Genomic DNA, 16,217 nt, shown 5'->3' on the forward strand with positions numbered 1-16,217 from the left:
TTTCACCACTACACAACAGTTTCAACATGTTTTGTGGTTTTAATGAATAACAGGTTTACAAAGTGGTGAAAGTCATAAACCTGCTTATGTTGTAGTAGAAAGGTTTAAACATAAAGATATATTTAAAAATACCCCCAAGAGGTAGTTATTATACAGAATCATAATACTGGATCATGATTATCATCCATGAATGTGTATAACTTAACCTTTATATTCATTTTAATCTATGAAGATCTAACATGAATAGGTAACAAAAGAATAAGTAACTAAAGCCTTCAAATAAATCGTTTGGAGCACAGAGTACAAGATTTACATCCACAATAAAGTAGAGTAGAGGTATAAAAGTAGCACAATGCAAAAGTAAAGTAAAAGGTAAGTCAGTAAAATAATTGACTAATTATACTAAATTCCATTGTGTTTAATCCATAATAGGGTTGATATGACAGAAGAGAATGCTATAGGGATAAGGTGGGGCAGATGGTCCTGTGTGGTGACCCCTAAGGAGAACAGCTAAAGAAGAAGAAGAGTTGAATCAAACCAATCCTACAAGAAGTTGTATATTTTTTAGATCTAAAAGTGACACAAACAACTGCTGAATTTACAGGAATGAGGACTTTTATTTACTGCCTGCGCCTCCACAATACATGTGTAATGCAGTCCAGCAGACACAGATTCTTTAAGAAATGTGACCAAGCCATTCTGGAAGTGAAGTTATGTTTTTTGCAATGCCCCGTTATTTAATGAACATGTTTCAGTGCCAATATATTTGTCATCAACTAATCATCTGATGTATGTCAGACCCCAGTTCATCAGTTCTTGTGACAGTAACAGGTTAGTCTGTATAGCACTTTTGAAGTCACTAATAAGGAGCTTTCCATTTAGGATTAAAAAAATGCAAAAACCTAAGCACTGCACATAACCCAGCACACAGTACACACCCAGGCATAAAGTACACACAAACACACATTCAAGCATAAGTACATGCACTCACACACGCATACTTACAAAGAACCTACTGTGTAACCCAAAGGGTAAATGTTGCAGGAAAAGCTCATTTAAAATGAGAATGAAGCATTGATTTAAGTAACCTGACAGAAGGAAGAATGCTTTTCCAAAGTTTAGGTGCCACAAACTCCAAAACGTGTTCTCCTCTGGATTCAAAATAAGACCATGGAAAAAGGCCCTGATCCGACAAATAGAGGTGCCAACTGCTGGAATTTATGTCTCAGAAGATCTGCAGGACCAGGAAGCAGGAGCCTGGTCATGTTGGGATTTCTAGGTTTTAAAATGATAATGGAATGTACTGTAATGATTCGCATCGAGAGCACAGACACACACACTTCATCTAATAAAACACATTGGCACTTTTTTCAGATCGCATTTGACCAAACTGTTGCAAATTATCAACCAAAAATGTATTTTTTCGATCTGAACATGAACAATGCGAGCATTCAAAACAGATCTCCTCATTCACATTTATTTATCAACAAATACAGTATGTTCACAAGTTCCAACAATTTACACTGAATTCATCAAGCACCTTAAAACACAACTGATGAAAAGGCCATGAATTTAATTTTTATCAGGCAAAACTAGTAAAACCGCATTTTGTTTAATTCAAAAACAATCCATAACATCCACAATGCAGATTACCATACACATGTACACATGCAGTTTGTAAAACAAACATATTCTTAGCCAGGTCTGCAAATAATATAGTTTATGATAAAATATCTTTTACATGGTAGATGTGTTTTTAGTCAAAAAATAAACTTTAACTATTACACAATGAAGAATTTAATTATTCATCAAAATAAATGATAGAAATTGTTGCTGCATATTGATTTCTTAACTTTTATATCTCTACTGTCTTCTGGCTTTGGGAGAAGAGGTAATCAATCAGAGCTGTGTCACATCTGAAACTGATTCTAATACTTGACTAATACTGAACCCATGATGTGGAAAAAGGTCAGCACTTGGACACCTGGTGAGACAAACTGTAAATGATTTCCTTTAAAAGGGAAAACAGAGAAGCAGTAGGACTTTATCCTGAACTTGCTGCAGTACAGCACTCTTCATATGAAGTCCTGGAAGTGGGAAAAACTATTAGAGGCACGAACAAAGACACTGCCTCTACTCATTCCACTGGACCAGCCAGATGAGTCAGGAAAGCAATTCAACAGATGCATGTTCAAGTAAAGTAAACTCCATTTTAAGACACAATAAACACAGAACAGAAATTAAGTGAGAGGGTCACAGTGGATCCCACTGAGCTGAGAGACAAAAAAAGTCAGCTACTGGGTTAAGGTTCAGCAAGAAAAGAGTTGGACTCTATGACTGGACAACCCTCTCCCAGTCCCCCGTCTCCGTCCTGTGGTAGAGCTGTGGTTGACCCCCTGGGAACAGGCTGTCAGAGTTGGGGTGGTCTAAAAGGAATTGAATAGTGGACTTCATATGCTGGACAAAGTGCGGTGGCTCAGCCCTCGGAGAGGTGGACAGGTACTAGATAAGAGGACGAAATACCAAAGTCTGTTTTATATACTCACAAAAAAAGCTTCTTCTCATTGGTTAACTACCTCTTAAAAGACACTTACTTCCAGATAACGTTACCTTTAAAATTGTGTCGTCATTCTGTGACAACCAGAAGGCCATATCCTGATTCTGAGACCATGTGCACGGGCCAATTTTAACAAGTCCCCGACTCGAGTCATATATGTTAACCATCTGCAAGGGACGATTATTTTAATCAGTATGTTTTAGTTTTGTTTCTGCAAAAACAAAAACTAAACACAGACTGGGGAAAACATTTTTAAGTCTCTTCAGTAAGTACTGGAAGTCAGAAAAAAAATCAGTGATGATGTAATCTGAGGATCTCTTTCAAAATAAACAGACTGATTAAATATGAGGTAGACAACCAAAAATTGTGTATAGCCAAACATGCATTTTACTCTCAAAAAATCCCAACATGTCATGTTTGCAGAGCACCTCTCCTCCAGTGAAGGTCCGTGCTGATCGCAGCTCCTCCGCAGGCCCTTTATGAGGGAACGAGGCGGGGTAAACGTCCCCTGTTTTAACATCTACACCTGTTCAGAAACAAAACCACAACATATTAAAGGCCAAATACCACGAATGCACTGGATCCTGTTCTGTAACAGTATCACTTACCAATTCCATATACTACAGGTCTGTGAGTTCCATTAACAACCACGTCGTTCATTTCTACAACAGCGAATCGAAGGCACGATTAGAGCAAAGGTTTTGTTTTGACAGGTATATCGAAACAATGTTCAACAGTTTAATAAACAAACATCAAAGTTACCTGTGATGCAGCATGTTTCCAGATGAATATCCTCCTTCTGTACCTGGAACGCTGCTGTGAAGTGATAAAGAGCCATTTAAGTTATGCAAGGTCAGCTGCTGCTGCGTTACACTGCAGTGCAACATGAAGTAAGTTTGTAAGATTATACCCAGTATATCAAGGCTGAGGTCATGGGATGTTTTTGAGTCGTCATTGAATCCCCCAACAAGATGGAGCTCAAGTCTGCATATTGGAAAGGAGAGGAGAAATGTAAATTAATTAATTAATTAGTTGAATAATCTGGAATTTTACTGCTTTTTTTGTGTGTGTTTCATACCTGCCCTCCTTACAAGCATCACTCAGTGATGTCACCGCTTTCACGAGGAGTGGTACTTCAGACCAAGTGCTGGAACCGTCACAATGAGCTAGGCAAACTGCTCCACTTCCTAAGGAATAATGAAATGTAATTATTAACCACAAATTCAAAATACAGTTTCCTTTTATAATGCCTTAGCACAAATGTGGTAAAGGATTTCTCACCAGTGTGCCGCAGCACAACCAAATGGCAGGTTGTGGCATCATCAGATCCAATGACTGAAATCCATTCTGTTAAAAATAAGACAACAGAGCATGTTACTGTTATAGTGCAGTACATGATCTGGAAGACCAAGTAAACATGCTGAAGTGCTGAATTTTATACCAAATAGTCCATAAATAAATAAATAAAAGCAGAGTGATGCTTAGAATAATTCTTGATCCAAAAGCTATTCAGTGGTCAGACTTCATCACACACTACTAAGGTTTCTGTTGTTGGCTGAATGCCTTGTAGTACAACAAGTTTTACTTGTTGTTCAGCAACAAAACATGCAGACTTAAAGCTGTGACGTGACACCAGCCTGCACCAGATGCATTTATTCAGTTTTTCATGGGAAAATATTTTTTTCTTTTAAAGCAACCAATCAACATGATGGAGCCAAGAATTTTCACACTTGAGGTTGAGCAGCAATGCCAAAAAGTAACACCAAAGAGTTCTTTACCTAGCTTGATGATGAGGTGGAACTGCCACTGAAAGTAATACATGAATATAAGGCAGAAAACATAGACTGGGATATATTCCACATACTGTTACATATTAGAGTGGGTAAGTAAAGTGCAGACACAAGCGGAGTAAAATTACAAAATGTGTGAGAGCTTAGCTGCAAGGCTTCGGCTTCATTTTTGTAACTGATATGACAAAACTGGGAAGTGAAAATGTCTACGTCTTCTTTTTCAGTAGCCTCTGTTTCTGCCTGTCCGGCTCAAAACACAACCCTCGAGTTTTCAAGCTAAAACTGGTTCAACAGCATCTCCACCCATCTCTGTTATGTGGGCCCTAAAAGATCAAAGCTGTGTGAAGGTAAGGTGTAGACATAATAAAAGTCTTACATTTTAAAATGAAATGTATCAGTGTGTATACAGCCTTGTGATGAGGTCATCTGTTTCCAGTATGTTGTTTTACTCACTGTCTGCTGGTGTTGTTGCAGCAAACTCCCTCTGATGGATGTACAGGAGGCACTTCGGATCAACATCAACAAGCGGCTTAGACCGAAATGCTTTTGCAGTTTCCTGTGACATGAAAGCAAAACAATTAAATGGTTCAAAGTGATAAAACAAAGAAAACAACACAAACTGATTTAGTATTTGACTCGGATATTGGTCTGATCCTGACTCGTAAAGCTGGATCAATTATTGGGGACGATGGGATGCGGGACAGCAGGTTTACAGGGGGTTACTAGTAATTATGTTCGGTGAAACTTTAGTTGGGTAGTTTTATTGCACTTCCTGCAACAATTTGCAATTTTCAACAGCTTAATATTATTTCACTTTTCCTCTCACTGTCTGCTCCACTCTCACAGTATGACTGAGAGACACTATAGTGTGACCATAAACAAAAGCAAGGTGCAGTGAAGACTCTCACACTGAGCTGAAATGAGACCAGTGCAATAAACGAAGTGAATAATTTTTTAATGATTATTTTTTCATTTATCTTGTTCTTTTATTTGTCTTTCAACTTCCCCTTACCAAAAAACAAAAACAAAAAAACTACTAACTAATGACATACAGTTAAAGAAGATTTGAACACTAGATTACCAAAATCAAGGAACAAAGCAAGAAGGCTAGAATGAATCTTATTCTGAGCTAAGCACAGGTATCCTACTCATCTCGAGGATTTGGGATGGGATTGGGATTTGGCAAAGCGACATTTATGTGTAAAGTATTTGTTTATGTGGATGTTATTGTTATTCAGGGTTTGAATCTTTTTGATGTTCGTTATTAGTCCACACTGGATATCTATATTATCTATATCTATAGACGAAATGCATATTTAAGGTACCTAAAACGTAGTCGTAGTGCAGTTCTATAAATCATTCCTGTGTACCTTATTAGGTTTGGTTTTTTGCTTCATGCACAGATTTACAACCACTGACACTTACTTAGTTACTTTAGAGATAGTTAAATCTGCTATGTTAATAAATTATCAACTGCGATTTTGTTAGCATAACGATATACAGACAATTCCTATTAAATGAAAAGGATAAACTAACTATAGCAGCCACGCTTTTGCAAAAACAAACCTGTAAATGTGGATTTTTGTCGAACAGGTCCGCTGTCGATCTTATGCGGTCAAGCGGTTTATTTTGAATGAACAAAGGCATTTCTTCAGGCTATGTGAACTTTTCAGTGGTTGTCACGAAGAGCAAAAACTTCATATTACTATCTTTTAATATCACATACTGAATTCATTACTCAATACAGCCATTGGTTCTACGCATCTGCTTGAACTTCCTGGAAGACTTTTCTTCGTCGCTTCACCGTCGGATGCACCAGGTGAAGCATTAGCGCCCCCTACTGCTGAGTTAGAGATTCATTATGTTCTTTGTTAAAAGTGTGAGATTTGTGTCAAAACAGAGATTTTTAACTTCTTTGTGGCGATCATTTTAAGGTCCCTCCATCTCACTTTGCCTTTTCACCGTGAAATAGGGCCCAAGGTTTTGACGCCACACAGCGATAAAAAGCGCCATTGTTTACACCAATCATATTCACCATTGCGGCTAGTGAATATGCGTACGTAGTAAAGGTTCGTTGTAGACGAGGCTACGTAAACTTACTAGCTGAACTCACGTCGGGAAAGAGGGCAGGGAGGAAAGGAGCGAGCTAGCCGTTTAGCTACGTGACGTACACAATAATTGTGTAATAATCCCGATATTTACGCGTAATTATCGTCTAATAGAAAAATAACGGAAGGTTGCGACGTTCTTTGTCGTTGTTCACGTAAATTGCGCTTATTTTGCCGTCAATCGCCGAGCGAAACGAAAACAAACCGCTGTCCGACGTCAAAGCTAGCATAACAAACACAACAGAACGGGAAAAAATGAGAGGGGGTTCATCTTATGGAGACAGAGACAGGGACCGTGGACGAGACAGGTGAGTTTTTAATTTATATGTGAACATATTTTACACACAATTAGCTTTACAGACCTGGACTTAGGAGGAAGTTCGACCCGAGGCCCTGTTTTTTTTTTTTTTTTAAACCCACCACCGATAAAGGCAACACAAAAGACTTATTCAATATTTTGTTAATTTTATTGTTACTTCATTATTAATGATTGCACAGAGTCGAGCGTTATAGTACATTTATTTAAATGCAGCAGTTGCTTAAAAATGTTGTTGAATTGATGCCAGGATCAGAATCAGAATACTTTATTAATCCCTAGGGAAATTATGATAATTTCATGATAAATTATGATAAAGTTCAGGTCGCCAGTATACGCTGTTTAAATATCAGTAGGAACTACAACTTAAGGCTTACCTGTTATTTTTAACATTTAATTTTATTACTTAGGAAATTGTAAAGGTAAAGTGTTGGGGTTTGTTACTTGTGCTGGTGTACATTACACTTACTAGCACACCTTCGGTGGTGTTTGCACATCTGAACTTAACTGAACATTATAACACTAGGTTTATATCTGCTGCAGTCATTACATAATTTCTCTAAAGGATTAAAAGTATTATAACTATCTTAAAATAACCCTAAAGCTTTAGGCTATGTAAACAAAGCACAACAGAGCATTTATTGACTGGTGTAGAGGAGTTAAAGTCCTACAGTTTTTGTGGACTAATATAGGATTGGCACTGTAGACTTGATGATTATAATAAAATTACAGTGTTGTTACATGCACTTTCAGTAAGCCATAAATATTTTGGTCAGGATCATAATTGCAGTATTAGCTCAACAGTCAATCATTTGCTGCAGGTTGCTGTTCTGAGTCTTCAGTGCTCTTTATCTCTTTGCTCTTATCTCTCAGGCCACGGTTTGGGGCCATGAGCGGTCGCGGTGGACCTCCACCAATGAAGTTTGGGAATCCAGGGGAGCGTCTTCGAAAGAAGAGGTGGAATCTGGATGAGCTGCCAAAATTTGAGAAGAACTTCTACACTGAACATCTTGAGGTGCAACGTGTGAATCAGGTACATGTTTACTGTTTTTCTTCTACATCAGTAATATGAAAATGTGATTGACCTATTTTTTGGAGGGTATTTTTGGTAATAAGTTCTGTTTGAAATAGTGCTTTTGCTTGTGTGAGAAAAAGTGGAAACATACAATAAAAGCAGCAAAAATTGTAATTCTTTGGTAAAACTTTAGAACATACTCTGAAAAATGCGACCAATTTACACACCATCCCCTCATGTATGTTTTTTCCCTTCTTTCCTTGTTATGTACAGTATGAAGTGGAAGACTTCCGCAAAAGGAAGGAGATCACAATCAGAGGGTCCGGCTGTCCAAAGCCTGTCACCGCCTTTCACCACGCGCAGTTTCCTCGTCAGTAAAAAATACATTGCATAAACTATGATGCTGGCACAGATCATTTCTATAAAACATTAGCAATGCATTAGAATTAGTATTTTTTTTGTTTCACAAACTCAAACATCCAGTGACTATAAAGTCTCATAATTTTGTTTTAAAGCCATTATCAAAATGTTTCTTACACATACTGCAGGTATATTTAAACAAACAATTCTTCTGATGAAAGGAAAGAAAGAAGATCAAAACATCTGCACAGCTTTTTGTTGATTGTCTCCCTCATTTTCCTGACAGAGTACGTGATGGATGTGCTGATGCAGCAGAACTTCAAGGAGCCCACAGCAATCCAGTCCCAGGGTTTTCCAGCGGCCCTGAGTGGCAGGGACATGGTGGGGATTGCACAGACTGGATCGGGAAAGACACTGGCTGTGAGAATCCTTCATCATCTGGGATCATGACAGAATTTTTAATGCTTTATTTAAGTCAATAATAATTTCTGTATGTAGCACATGTTGCTAGGTTAACTGCAGAAGTAGGAAGAAAATCATTTTTATGCTTATTTCAAAAGACTTTCAAATGGGCATTAGTTGGTTTTACTAAGTTTTTTGCATTTTTTCCTGCAGTACCTTCTTCCAGCTATTGTACACATCAACCACCAACCGTATCTGGAGAGGGGAGATGGTCCAATTGTAAGTTTAAACATAATGTGTAATATAATACCATAATATAATACAGATTTTATTTGAATCATGATCTTAGTGCAGGTCTTCTGTCATTCTGTAACCTTCCTTATTTATTATCCTCCTCTCTTCGTAGTGTTTGGTACTTGCCCCAACCAGAGAGTTGGCTCAGCAGGTACAACAGGTCGCGTATGACTATGGGAAGTCTTCCCGTATCAAAAGCACCTGTGTCTACGGTGGAGCTCCAAAAGGGCCACAGATTCGAGACCTTGAACGAGGTATGTATGATTGTAGATAAGGATATGCAGTGGATTATTGAAAACTGTTATAAAAATCCAGGAAATCTATGAAATGTTCTGTTCACTATATCCCACAAGCACGATTGTCACTTTGCCTGAGCACCTTTCAAGATGTGTATTGCTTTTTCTGGTCTTCTTGACTCTAGGGGTTGAGATTTGCATTGCCACACCTGGTCGCCTCATTGATTTCTTGGAGGCAGGGAAGACCAACCTGCGCCGCTGCACCTACTTAGTGCTGGATGAGGCTGACCGCATGTTGGACATGGGCTTTGAACCGCAGATTCGCAAGATAGTAGAACAAATTCGGGTAAGGCTGAGGGCTGGTTTACTATTAAGATTGTCGATAAAACCCTATTGTAGAAGTGTTTTTCAGTTAAAGTCTATTTCCTTTCTCTGTCTCTTAGCCTGACAGACAGACTCTGATGTGGAGTGCAACGTGGCCAAAAGAGGTTCGGCAGCTGGCTGAGGACTTCCTGAGGGACTACATCCAGATTAATATCGGTGCTCTGGAGCTCAGCGCCAACCACAACATCCTGCAAATAGTCGATGTCTGCATGGAGACTGAAAAGGACAACAAGTAAGAAAAGCCAACAAAAATATGACTACAGTAAAATAGCATGTTGTAATCTTTCATTATAGGTCTAATTTGAGCTCTTTCTTTGTTGGCAGACTCATTCAGCTGATGGAGGAGATAATGGCTGAAAAAGAGAACAAAACCATCATCTTTGTGGAGACTAAGAAACGCTGTGATGATCTTACACGGAGGATGAGGCGTGATGGGTGAGGAGTTACTCTCTCTTGTGATAATTACAAAGTATTTCTAGGAGAAATATTGAACGTTCAAATACTGAAGGTGGAGTAATCTTGCTACTTTAATGTGGTTTCATTTTCTAGGTGGCCGGCCATGTGCATTCACGGAGACAAGAGCCAGCCTGAAAGAGACTGGGTACTTACAGGTGAGGATAAAGTGGTGCCACCTTCTGTCTTGTCTTTGTTGTGGGTTATTTCCCTCCCATTCATCTGTCACCAGTATTTTACATGATGATAATAATTTCCATCCTCTTCTTCAGTTTCATTTTGTTCTTCTGTAGTAAAGTGTTTGATTTTGTTCCACAGAATTTCGGAGTGGCAAAGCCCCCATTCTGATTGCCACTGATGTTGCCTCTCGTGGTCTGGGTATGTCTCACCACACAATAGTTCATAATATCTCACTATGTTAACAGTTCATATCTCATGTAATTCTGTATTCACTGTGTCATTGTGATTTGTTTTTTTAATTTTTTTTTTTTTCAGAAATAACTTTTTAATAATATATACATAAAAGAATAACACAGTTATAGTTGGTGGGTTCCTATTAAAGTGGACCTCTGTTCTGCTAAATATCTTTACAAGTAGGCCAGTAGATTGTCTGTAAGTGGACAGCTGGAGAACAACCTTTCTTGCAATTGGCAGATATAAATCAAAACACAAAATATACATTTTCTTGCAGAATTGTCCTCCAACAGTTACGGTCAGGTGGTTTTATGTCAGTTTTTTGTTATTAGGAATGTATTAATTTGGGTCAACAATAATTAAAAAATAACACTTACATACACTAAGTACACATCTGCTATAAAAAAAAAGAAAAAAAAAGGCTCCAATATTTTGCAAAAACTCATTGTTTGCCTTTCAGTACATGTACTTAATTCTAGCGGAAGGTCACATATATGTCATTTGATCTGTTAGCATTTTTGCATTTAAAAAATTAAGTTTAATAGATTTTTAAAAATTCATTTTAATTATGTTTCTATTATGAGTCAGTGTCATTATAGTTAATGAATAAAATAAAAGCTAAAAGTGTAGTTAACTGAAATAAAACTCTTGAAAAAGGTTAACTGAAACTATATTTTGCACATACCAAGCTAAAGAAAACAAAATAAAAATATCCAAGAAATGTCCTTAGTTTCAGTATTTCTCAGGTTGGCCGAAATTTACCAATACAGCCAGTATGAGGGAAATTTGGTACAGATTTTTATTGAGGTATGGGGTATTTACGTCATACTTACGTCACTGTGTACCAGTGTCTGTATTGTGAAATATATTCTAAGCTTCTTCTTCTTCCTGAAAATTACACTCCATACTTAAAAAAAACTTGTAAAACTAAACTAAAAAAAACTATTATTAAAATAATAAAAAATTAACTAAAACTAAAGGTTATCAAAAAAAAAAACTGCAATGAGTAAGTCCATACTAAAATCTAAAAAAAAAGTTAAATATAAAACTATAATAACACTTCTGGTTCTGGTTTTAACCTATTAATGTCGTCTCGGTTAAACAGGACGTTAGCACATTAGTTACGGGAGCTTTTACATAGATTAATACACCAGTAATTTCATATTATACAGTGTGTACATGTAGTATTGCAATTAACCACAAGTGTGAAAATAAACTAAAAGGAATAACAGGAATGAATTTAGTGATAAACAATGAAACTAATCAGCACTTTATATTAAGCGCCCGCCCTTACTGTAATAATGTGACAGTCTAACGGACCATTTTGTCCAGTATGGAGGCTGCAGGCCGTCTGGTCCACTGGGTTTATAGTCTGTTTCTTGTTACTGCAGTTTAAAGGCTTCCTTCAAACGGGGCTCTTTGGCACGCTGCCTGAAAGGAGGGGTGTGTGGGACAGATGCTCCTGTGCACCTTTTCTTATGTCTCCTTTGTGGTGTCAGTACAAATTTACTAAGGATGTCGCACATATTGCACTTTTTTTTTAATCTAAGCGTTAAACGATAAATTGTGTAGTTGTCCCTTTATTCTGCAAAAATGTTAAAGTTTGCTATGTTTTGCAGATGCATATGTGTAGAATAAAGACAGATGAATTTTGTCAGATCCAATGGTTGACAGGATAATCTTGAGAAGGGGGGATAAGTGAAAGTGTCTTAATTTTTCCAAAATCCCCATGACCGAATCCTTGTTCTCTTTTCCCCTCTTCTCCTCTCAGGGTTTGGCAGCACATGGCAGCTGTAACAATCTGCGCTGCTGTCACTGCCCCCTCATTCACGTTAAAATAGAAGCTTCGCTAGTTTTAGAGGGATTACAGCCCCTCTTATTCGACTAAAAAAGATCCCCCCTGCCCAGTATTGTCAGAGTTTGTAAATCCAACGAGCCTTCCTTGGGAGCAGCCTGAGGTTCCTGTATGTCTGCCCATCGGTCCGTCCCAAAAAGCAGACAGACAGGAGAGAGAGAGTTAGACGGGCTCGTCTGGATCCAGTCCTGGCCAGGGTCTGAGGAGGGCCCTGCAATGCGGCGAGAGAGCAACAGAACCACCCGTTGTGTGTGTGTTTGTGTATATGTGTGTGTGTTTGCGTGGGTGGGTGTGTCTCTGGAGATTTAACGGTTCTGCTCCCGTCTGACGTTGCTGGTGTGAGCAGAAGGTGAGGGAGGAATCCTGTCTCCCTCTCCCTCAGCCCCTCCTTGTGAACCAGGACTGATCAGGGGGGACTGACTACCTTTGTAAACACAACATGAAGGGGGTAAGTACCTCACCACCCCTTTGTCCTAACTCCTCCACGAGCTCACCATACATTCAGGTACTGCCTTAGAGTTCATTAAAATCAGTAGCATTCAATCACGGTACATTGTTATTCCTATGTAGTAGGTAATGGTTGATTAAGTGGCTTCCCTCTGTCACAATGGAGGGGAGAAGGGAGACTTATTGATCAGCAGTGCTGTCAGAGCCCCACATCTTCTGTAATGAGAAACAGACTCGTTGTCCTCGCACATTCTGAGCAGCAGTCACATTAATGTCAAGATTACAAATCCAAATCATGATTTCAGCTGAATGCCATGCTCACTTTATATCTGCTGAGCACAAAAAGCTACTTTTCAGTTATTTTTGAATGTCGTTTGGATTTTTGCACGATGTCTAAATAAGCAGGTAAGTTATTCGTTTAGAAATTCTCCTAATAATGCATTTGGAAAAGATTTAATTGTAATCATATATTTGGGCTAAAATTAAATCACTTTTTTTATCCAGAAGTCCTGATCTTGAGATTCTCATGTATTTACTTTCTCCCTTCCTCTAATATTGGTTTTAATCCAAAAGATGTGGAGGATGTCAAGTTCGTCATCAACTATGACTATCCAAGCTCCTCTGAGGATTATGTCCATCGTATTGGACGTACAGCTCGCAGTACCAACAAGGGCACTGCCTACACCTTCTTCACCCCAGGAAACCTGCGACAGGCACGAGACCTTGTCCGGGTGCTGGAGGAGGCACGCCAAGCCATCAATCCTAAATTACTTCAGCTTGTGGACTCGGGCCGTGGAGGAGGAGGTGGTAAGAAGGACTCTGTCACGCTCTTAAACCTCAGTCAAATCACACAAATCCCAAGATAGCCTTTACCCTACTAATATAAAAATTGATCCTGTTACTCTGTTTTAGACTCTTAGTACTGAAATCAGTCTTAAAACATATTTCTTACCTGTGAATCTATGTCATGAATGTGCTATACATATTTTTTACACCTTTGGTTCTAGGCTCCTATTTAAGTTTTAATATGTAAGGCAATAGAGCAACACAGGTACCTGTTTAGTGTGGTCAGTGACAGTTGACTAGCCTGATTGTAGTGTAGGAAACACTATTGAAAAGGTTTATACACAGCTTGGTCAAGGATAGTCACTGCCTAGATTTAAATAAGCAAACAGTTAAGAATGTTTTATTGTATAACTACTGCAGTGATTAATATGTTTCAAATGGGATCAGGTTATTGAATTATGACTGACTTATTTTTTAAACAACCATGTTGGAAGATATATCCTGTGGTTTTTGAAAGGATTCTCCTGTGTTTTAGAAGGATTAAATTGGGTTAAAACTGCCCAATGGATTAATAAAACCTAGAAGCATAGTGGTGACAGCCTTTGAAAAAGAAATACGGTTGGAAAACAATCTTGAATGATGACTGTCAGTGATAACTTAAACATTTGGTGAAATCAGATTGTTAAATATTATCAGTAGAACTCGCAGTAAACTCATAAGATTGGGGTGAAACAGCTGTGTAGCCTTAAGAAATCCACTCGTCAGTGACGCTAACTGGAAAAAAGGCATCCATCATGAAACGATGCGTCCATCATGCTTAGTGTCTTCATATAAGCTTGTAGGGTTAGTGTTTCGATCTGGGGTTCCTGTGGTGGTCAAATTTAGGTTCAGCCGTATTATGTTCCTAAAAATGAGGTCAGTTGACTACCTAAATATATCAGATTACCTGTTTTTCCTAACAATGGATATTTTCCTACTTGTGTACTCTTAACATGATAATGCCTGGATTTATCAGGCTGAAAGTGTGCTTCAGGGATCATGCGACATCATTCTCACACATGGATTGGCCACCACAGGTTGGCCTTCTATTCCTTCGCTTAATTAAATTTACAAAGTTATTACTCTGTATTTATTTTAATTTATCATATTCTATTTTATTGAGTTACTTTACTTTATTTCAGCTTTTGGGGGGTTTTGGTGGATAAAAAAGAATAATTTTCCAGTATATTGTGTGTGTTGCTTGACCATGAATGATGGTTAATGTATCTAAGTATGTTCTTACCTGAAAAGATATGATGAATAATTGTTGAATTGCTGTTTTTCAGGTGGAAGAATGCGTTACCGTGGCAGCAACTCCAACAACCCGAACCTGATGTACCAGGAAGAGTGTGATCGGCGTATGCGCTCCAGCGGTGGGGGCGGGGGCAAAGACAACCGCAGCGGCTTCAACCGTGACAACCGCAACAACCGCGACGGAGACCGCTCCTCTTCTTCCTCCTACAGGGACCGGAGCCGGGATCACCGAAACAACTACAACTCAGGCTCGGATCAGTACCAGAGCTACAACAGTGGGGGCGGTGGCGGCGGAAGTGGCGGCAGCTATAACTCTCGCAGTGGAGGCCAGGCCGGGAGTGTTGGAGGTCAGGATCAGACGAGCCAACCACAGGGTCAGTTTGGCCAGGCTCCTCCTCCACCATCAGGAGGCCTGCAGCCCCTAATGGCTCAGCAGTTTGCTCCACCACAGCCCCCACTTATGGGCTTCATGGGGCAACCGCCGTACCCGTTTCCTTCGCCTCCCCCTCCTCCCCCAGGCCCGCCACCTCCCAGGAAGTAAACTGAACAAGCACCGAGTTCATTTGTGCTACTTGTATTTCCACAGGTTACCTTTGTGGGCTTTTTAAAAACTCTTGTAATCATGAAGAGGCAGGGGTTTAAAAGGCATATATCTAAGGAGGTAAGGGCTTATATTTTCTATTTGTTTTGTACTTTTTAATACACCCAAAATGTGGAATTGAATTTGTCTGATAGAAAAGGAAATCTTCCAAATTTACCAAGGGTTTTCTAAAGTAGACTGCCACTGTACCTGCACCATGACCCATAAGGGGAACAAGTATTGTGTTTTTATTCCAAACACATGCCTCAGAGGATGTGATCTACTTTAAGGATTTGGTTAAAATGAAAGCGACTTTTGGCTGAGGCCTCAGTATTATGTTGATCAGAGGGCTGGTCTACTATATATTAATTTTTAATAGTCACATTCCAGGCTCATATCATTCTTGAGCGCTATATTAGTCTACACTTGTTCAGTTTGAGAGGTTTTGGCTAGCATTGCATTTTATTTATTCTTTACATTATAGCTTTATTGACTGAAGCAACATTCAAGTTTGTGTCTCTTCTCTCCAATAGTTGTCATACCAGTCAATCATTGAGTTTGTAGTGTGATCGTTGTACTAGACTCAGATTTTGTCACGCATGCGTTTCCTTTCTGCTGTCCTGTAGCATTAATAAGCACATGGTTGACTAAACTGCAGATTGTTGCTCGTTTCCTTTTTCCCCCTCAACTTGTTCTTTTTATTGTGTTTTCCTAAATAAATCAAACCAATAAAGTGTTTCCTACTTTTCAAATGATTAATCAAGCGTGTACACCTGGTTACTTCCTGTTAAGATGACCTTCACTACATTATTGTAGTACATTCTCAGGATTATGCACGTTTTCTTTTTTTTTTGATAAATGCATATTGGTGGGGATGGAAGTTGACTTCTGTTTACAGTTGGTGCACAAAATTATGACTAACATGGA

General features: G+C 38.8%; 2 protein-coding genes across 3 annotated transcripts; one reads left to right on the plus strand and one right to left on the minus strand.

Annotated features, from left to right (window-relative positions):
- Positions 1 to 1,461: 1,461 nt before the first annotated feature.
- Positions 1,462 to 6,152, minus strand: ntan1 (N-terminal asparagine amidase). 2 transcript variants are annotated; one of them, XM_031754025.2, is made up of 10 exons: positions 5,914 to 6,146; positions 4,801 to 4,903; positions 3,839 to 3,904; positions 3,636 to 3,744; positions 3,468 to 3,541; positions 3,320 to 3,373; positions 3,166 to 3,219; positions 2,986 to 3,083; positions 2,611 to 2,724; positions 1,462 to 2,502 (listed from the first exon to the last, which is right to left on the minus strand). In XM_031754025.2, the coding sequence occupies exons 1-10, from the start codon at positions 5,992 to 5,994 to the stop codon at positions 2,332 to 2,334; spliced, it is 924 nt and encodes a 307-aa protein (XP_031609885.1). In that variant the 5' UTR covers positions 5,995 to 6,146; the 3' UTR covers positions 1,462 to 2,331. The 2 variants fall into 2 exon arrangements, with proteins under 2 accessions (XP_031609885.1, XP_039469073.1); XM_039613139.1 differs by having other exon boundaries at positions 2,337 to 2,502; positions 2,595 to 2,724; positions 5,914 to 6,152.
- A 287-nt stretch (positions 6,153 to 6,439) lies between these two features.
- LOC116331370 (probable ATP-dependent RNA helicase DDX17) lies at positions 6,440 to 16,049 on the plus strand. The gene is made up of 13 exons (XM_031754037.2): positions 6,440 to 6,763; positions 7,645 to 7,804; positions 8,060 to 8,156; positions 8,433 to 8,566; positions 8,762 to 8,827; positions 8,955 to 9,096; positions 9,264 to 9,424; positions 9,522 to 9,694; positions 9,787 to 9,897; positions 10,012 to 10,073; positions 10,234 to 10,293; positions 13,205 to 13,438; positions 14,743 to 16,049. Exons 1-13 carry the CDS (start codon positions 6,711 to 6,713, stop codon positions 15,249 to 15,251), a joined length of 1,962 nt encoding a protein of 653 aa, XP_031609897.1. The 5' UTR covers positions 6,440 to 6,710; the 3' UTR covers positions 15,252 to 16,049.
- The last annotated feature ends 168 nt before the right edge of the window (positions 16,050 to 16,217 follow it).

The sequence above is a fragment of the Oreochromis aureus genome, linkage group 6 (assembly GCF_013358895.1).
Source record: "Oreochromis aureus strain Israel breed Guangdong linkage group 6, ZZ_aureus, whole genome shotgun sequence".
Lineage (NCBI taxonomy): Eukaryota > Metazoa > Chordata > Actinopteri > Cichliformes > Cichlidae > Oreochromis > Oreochromis aureus.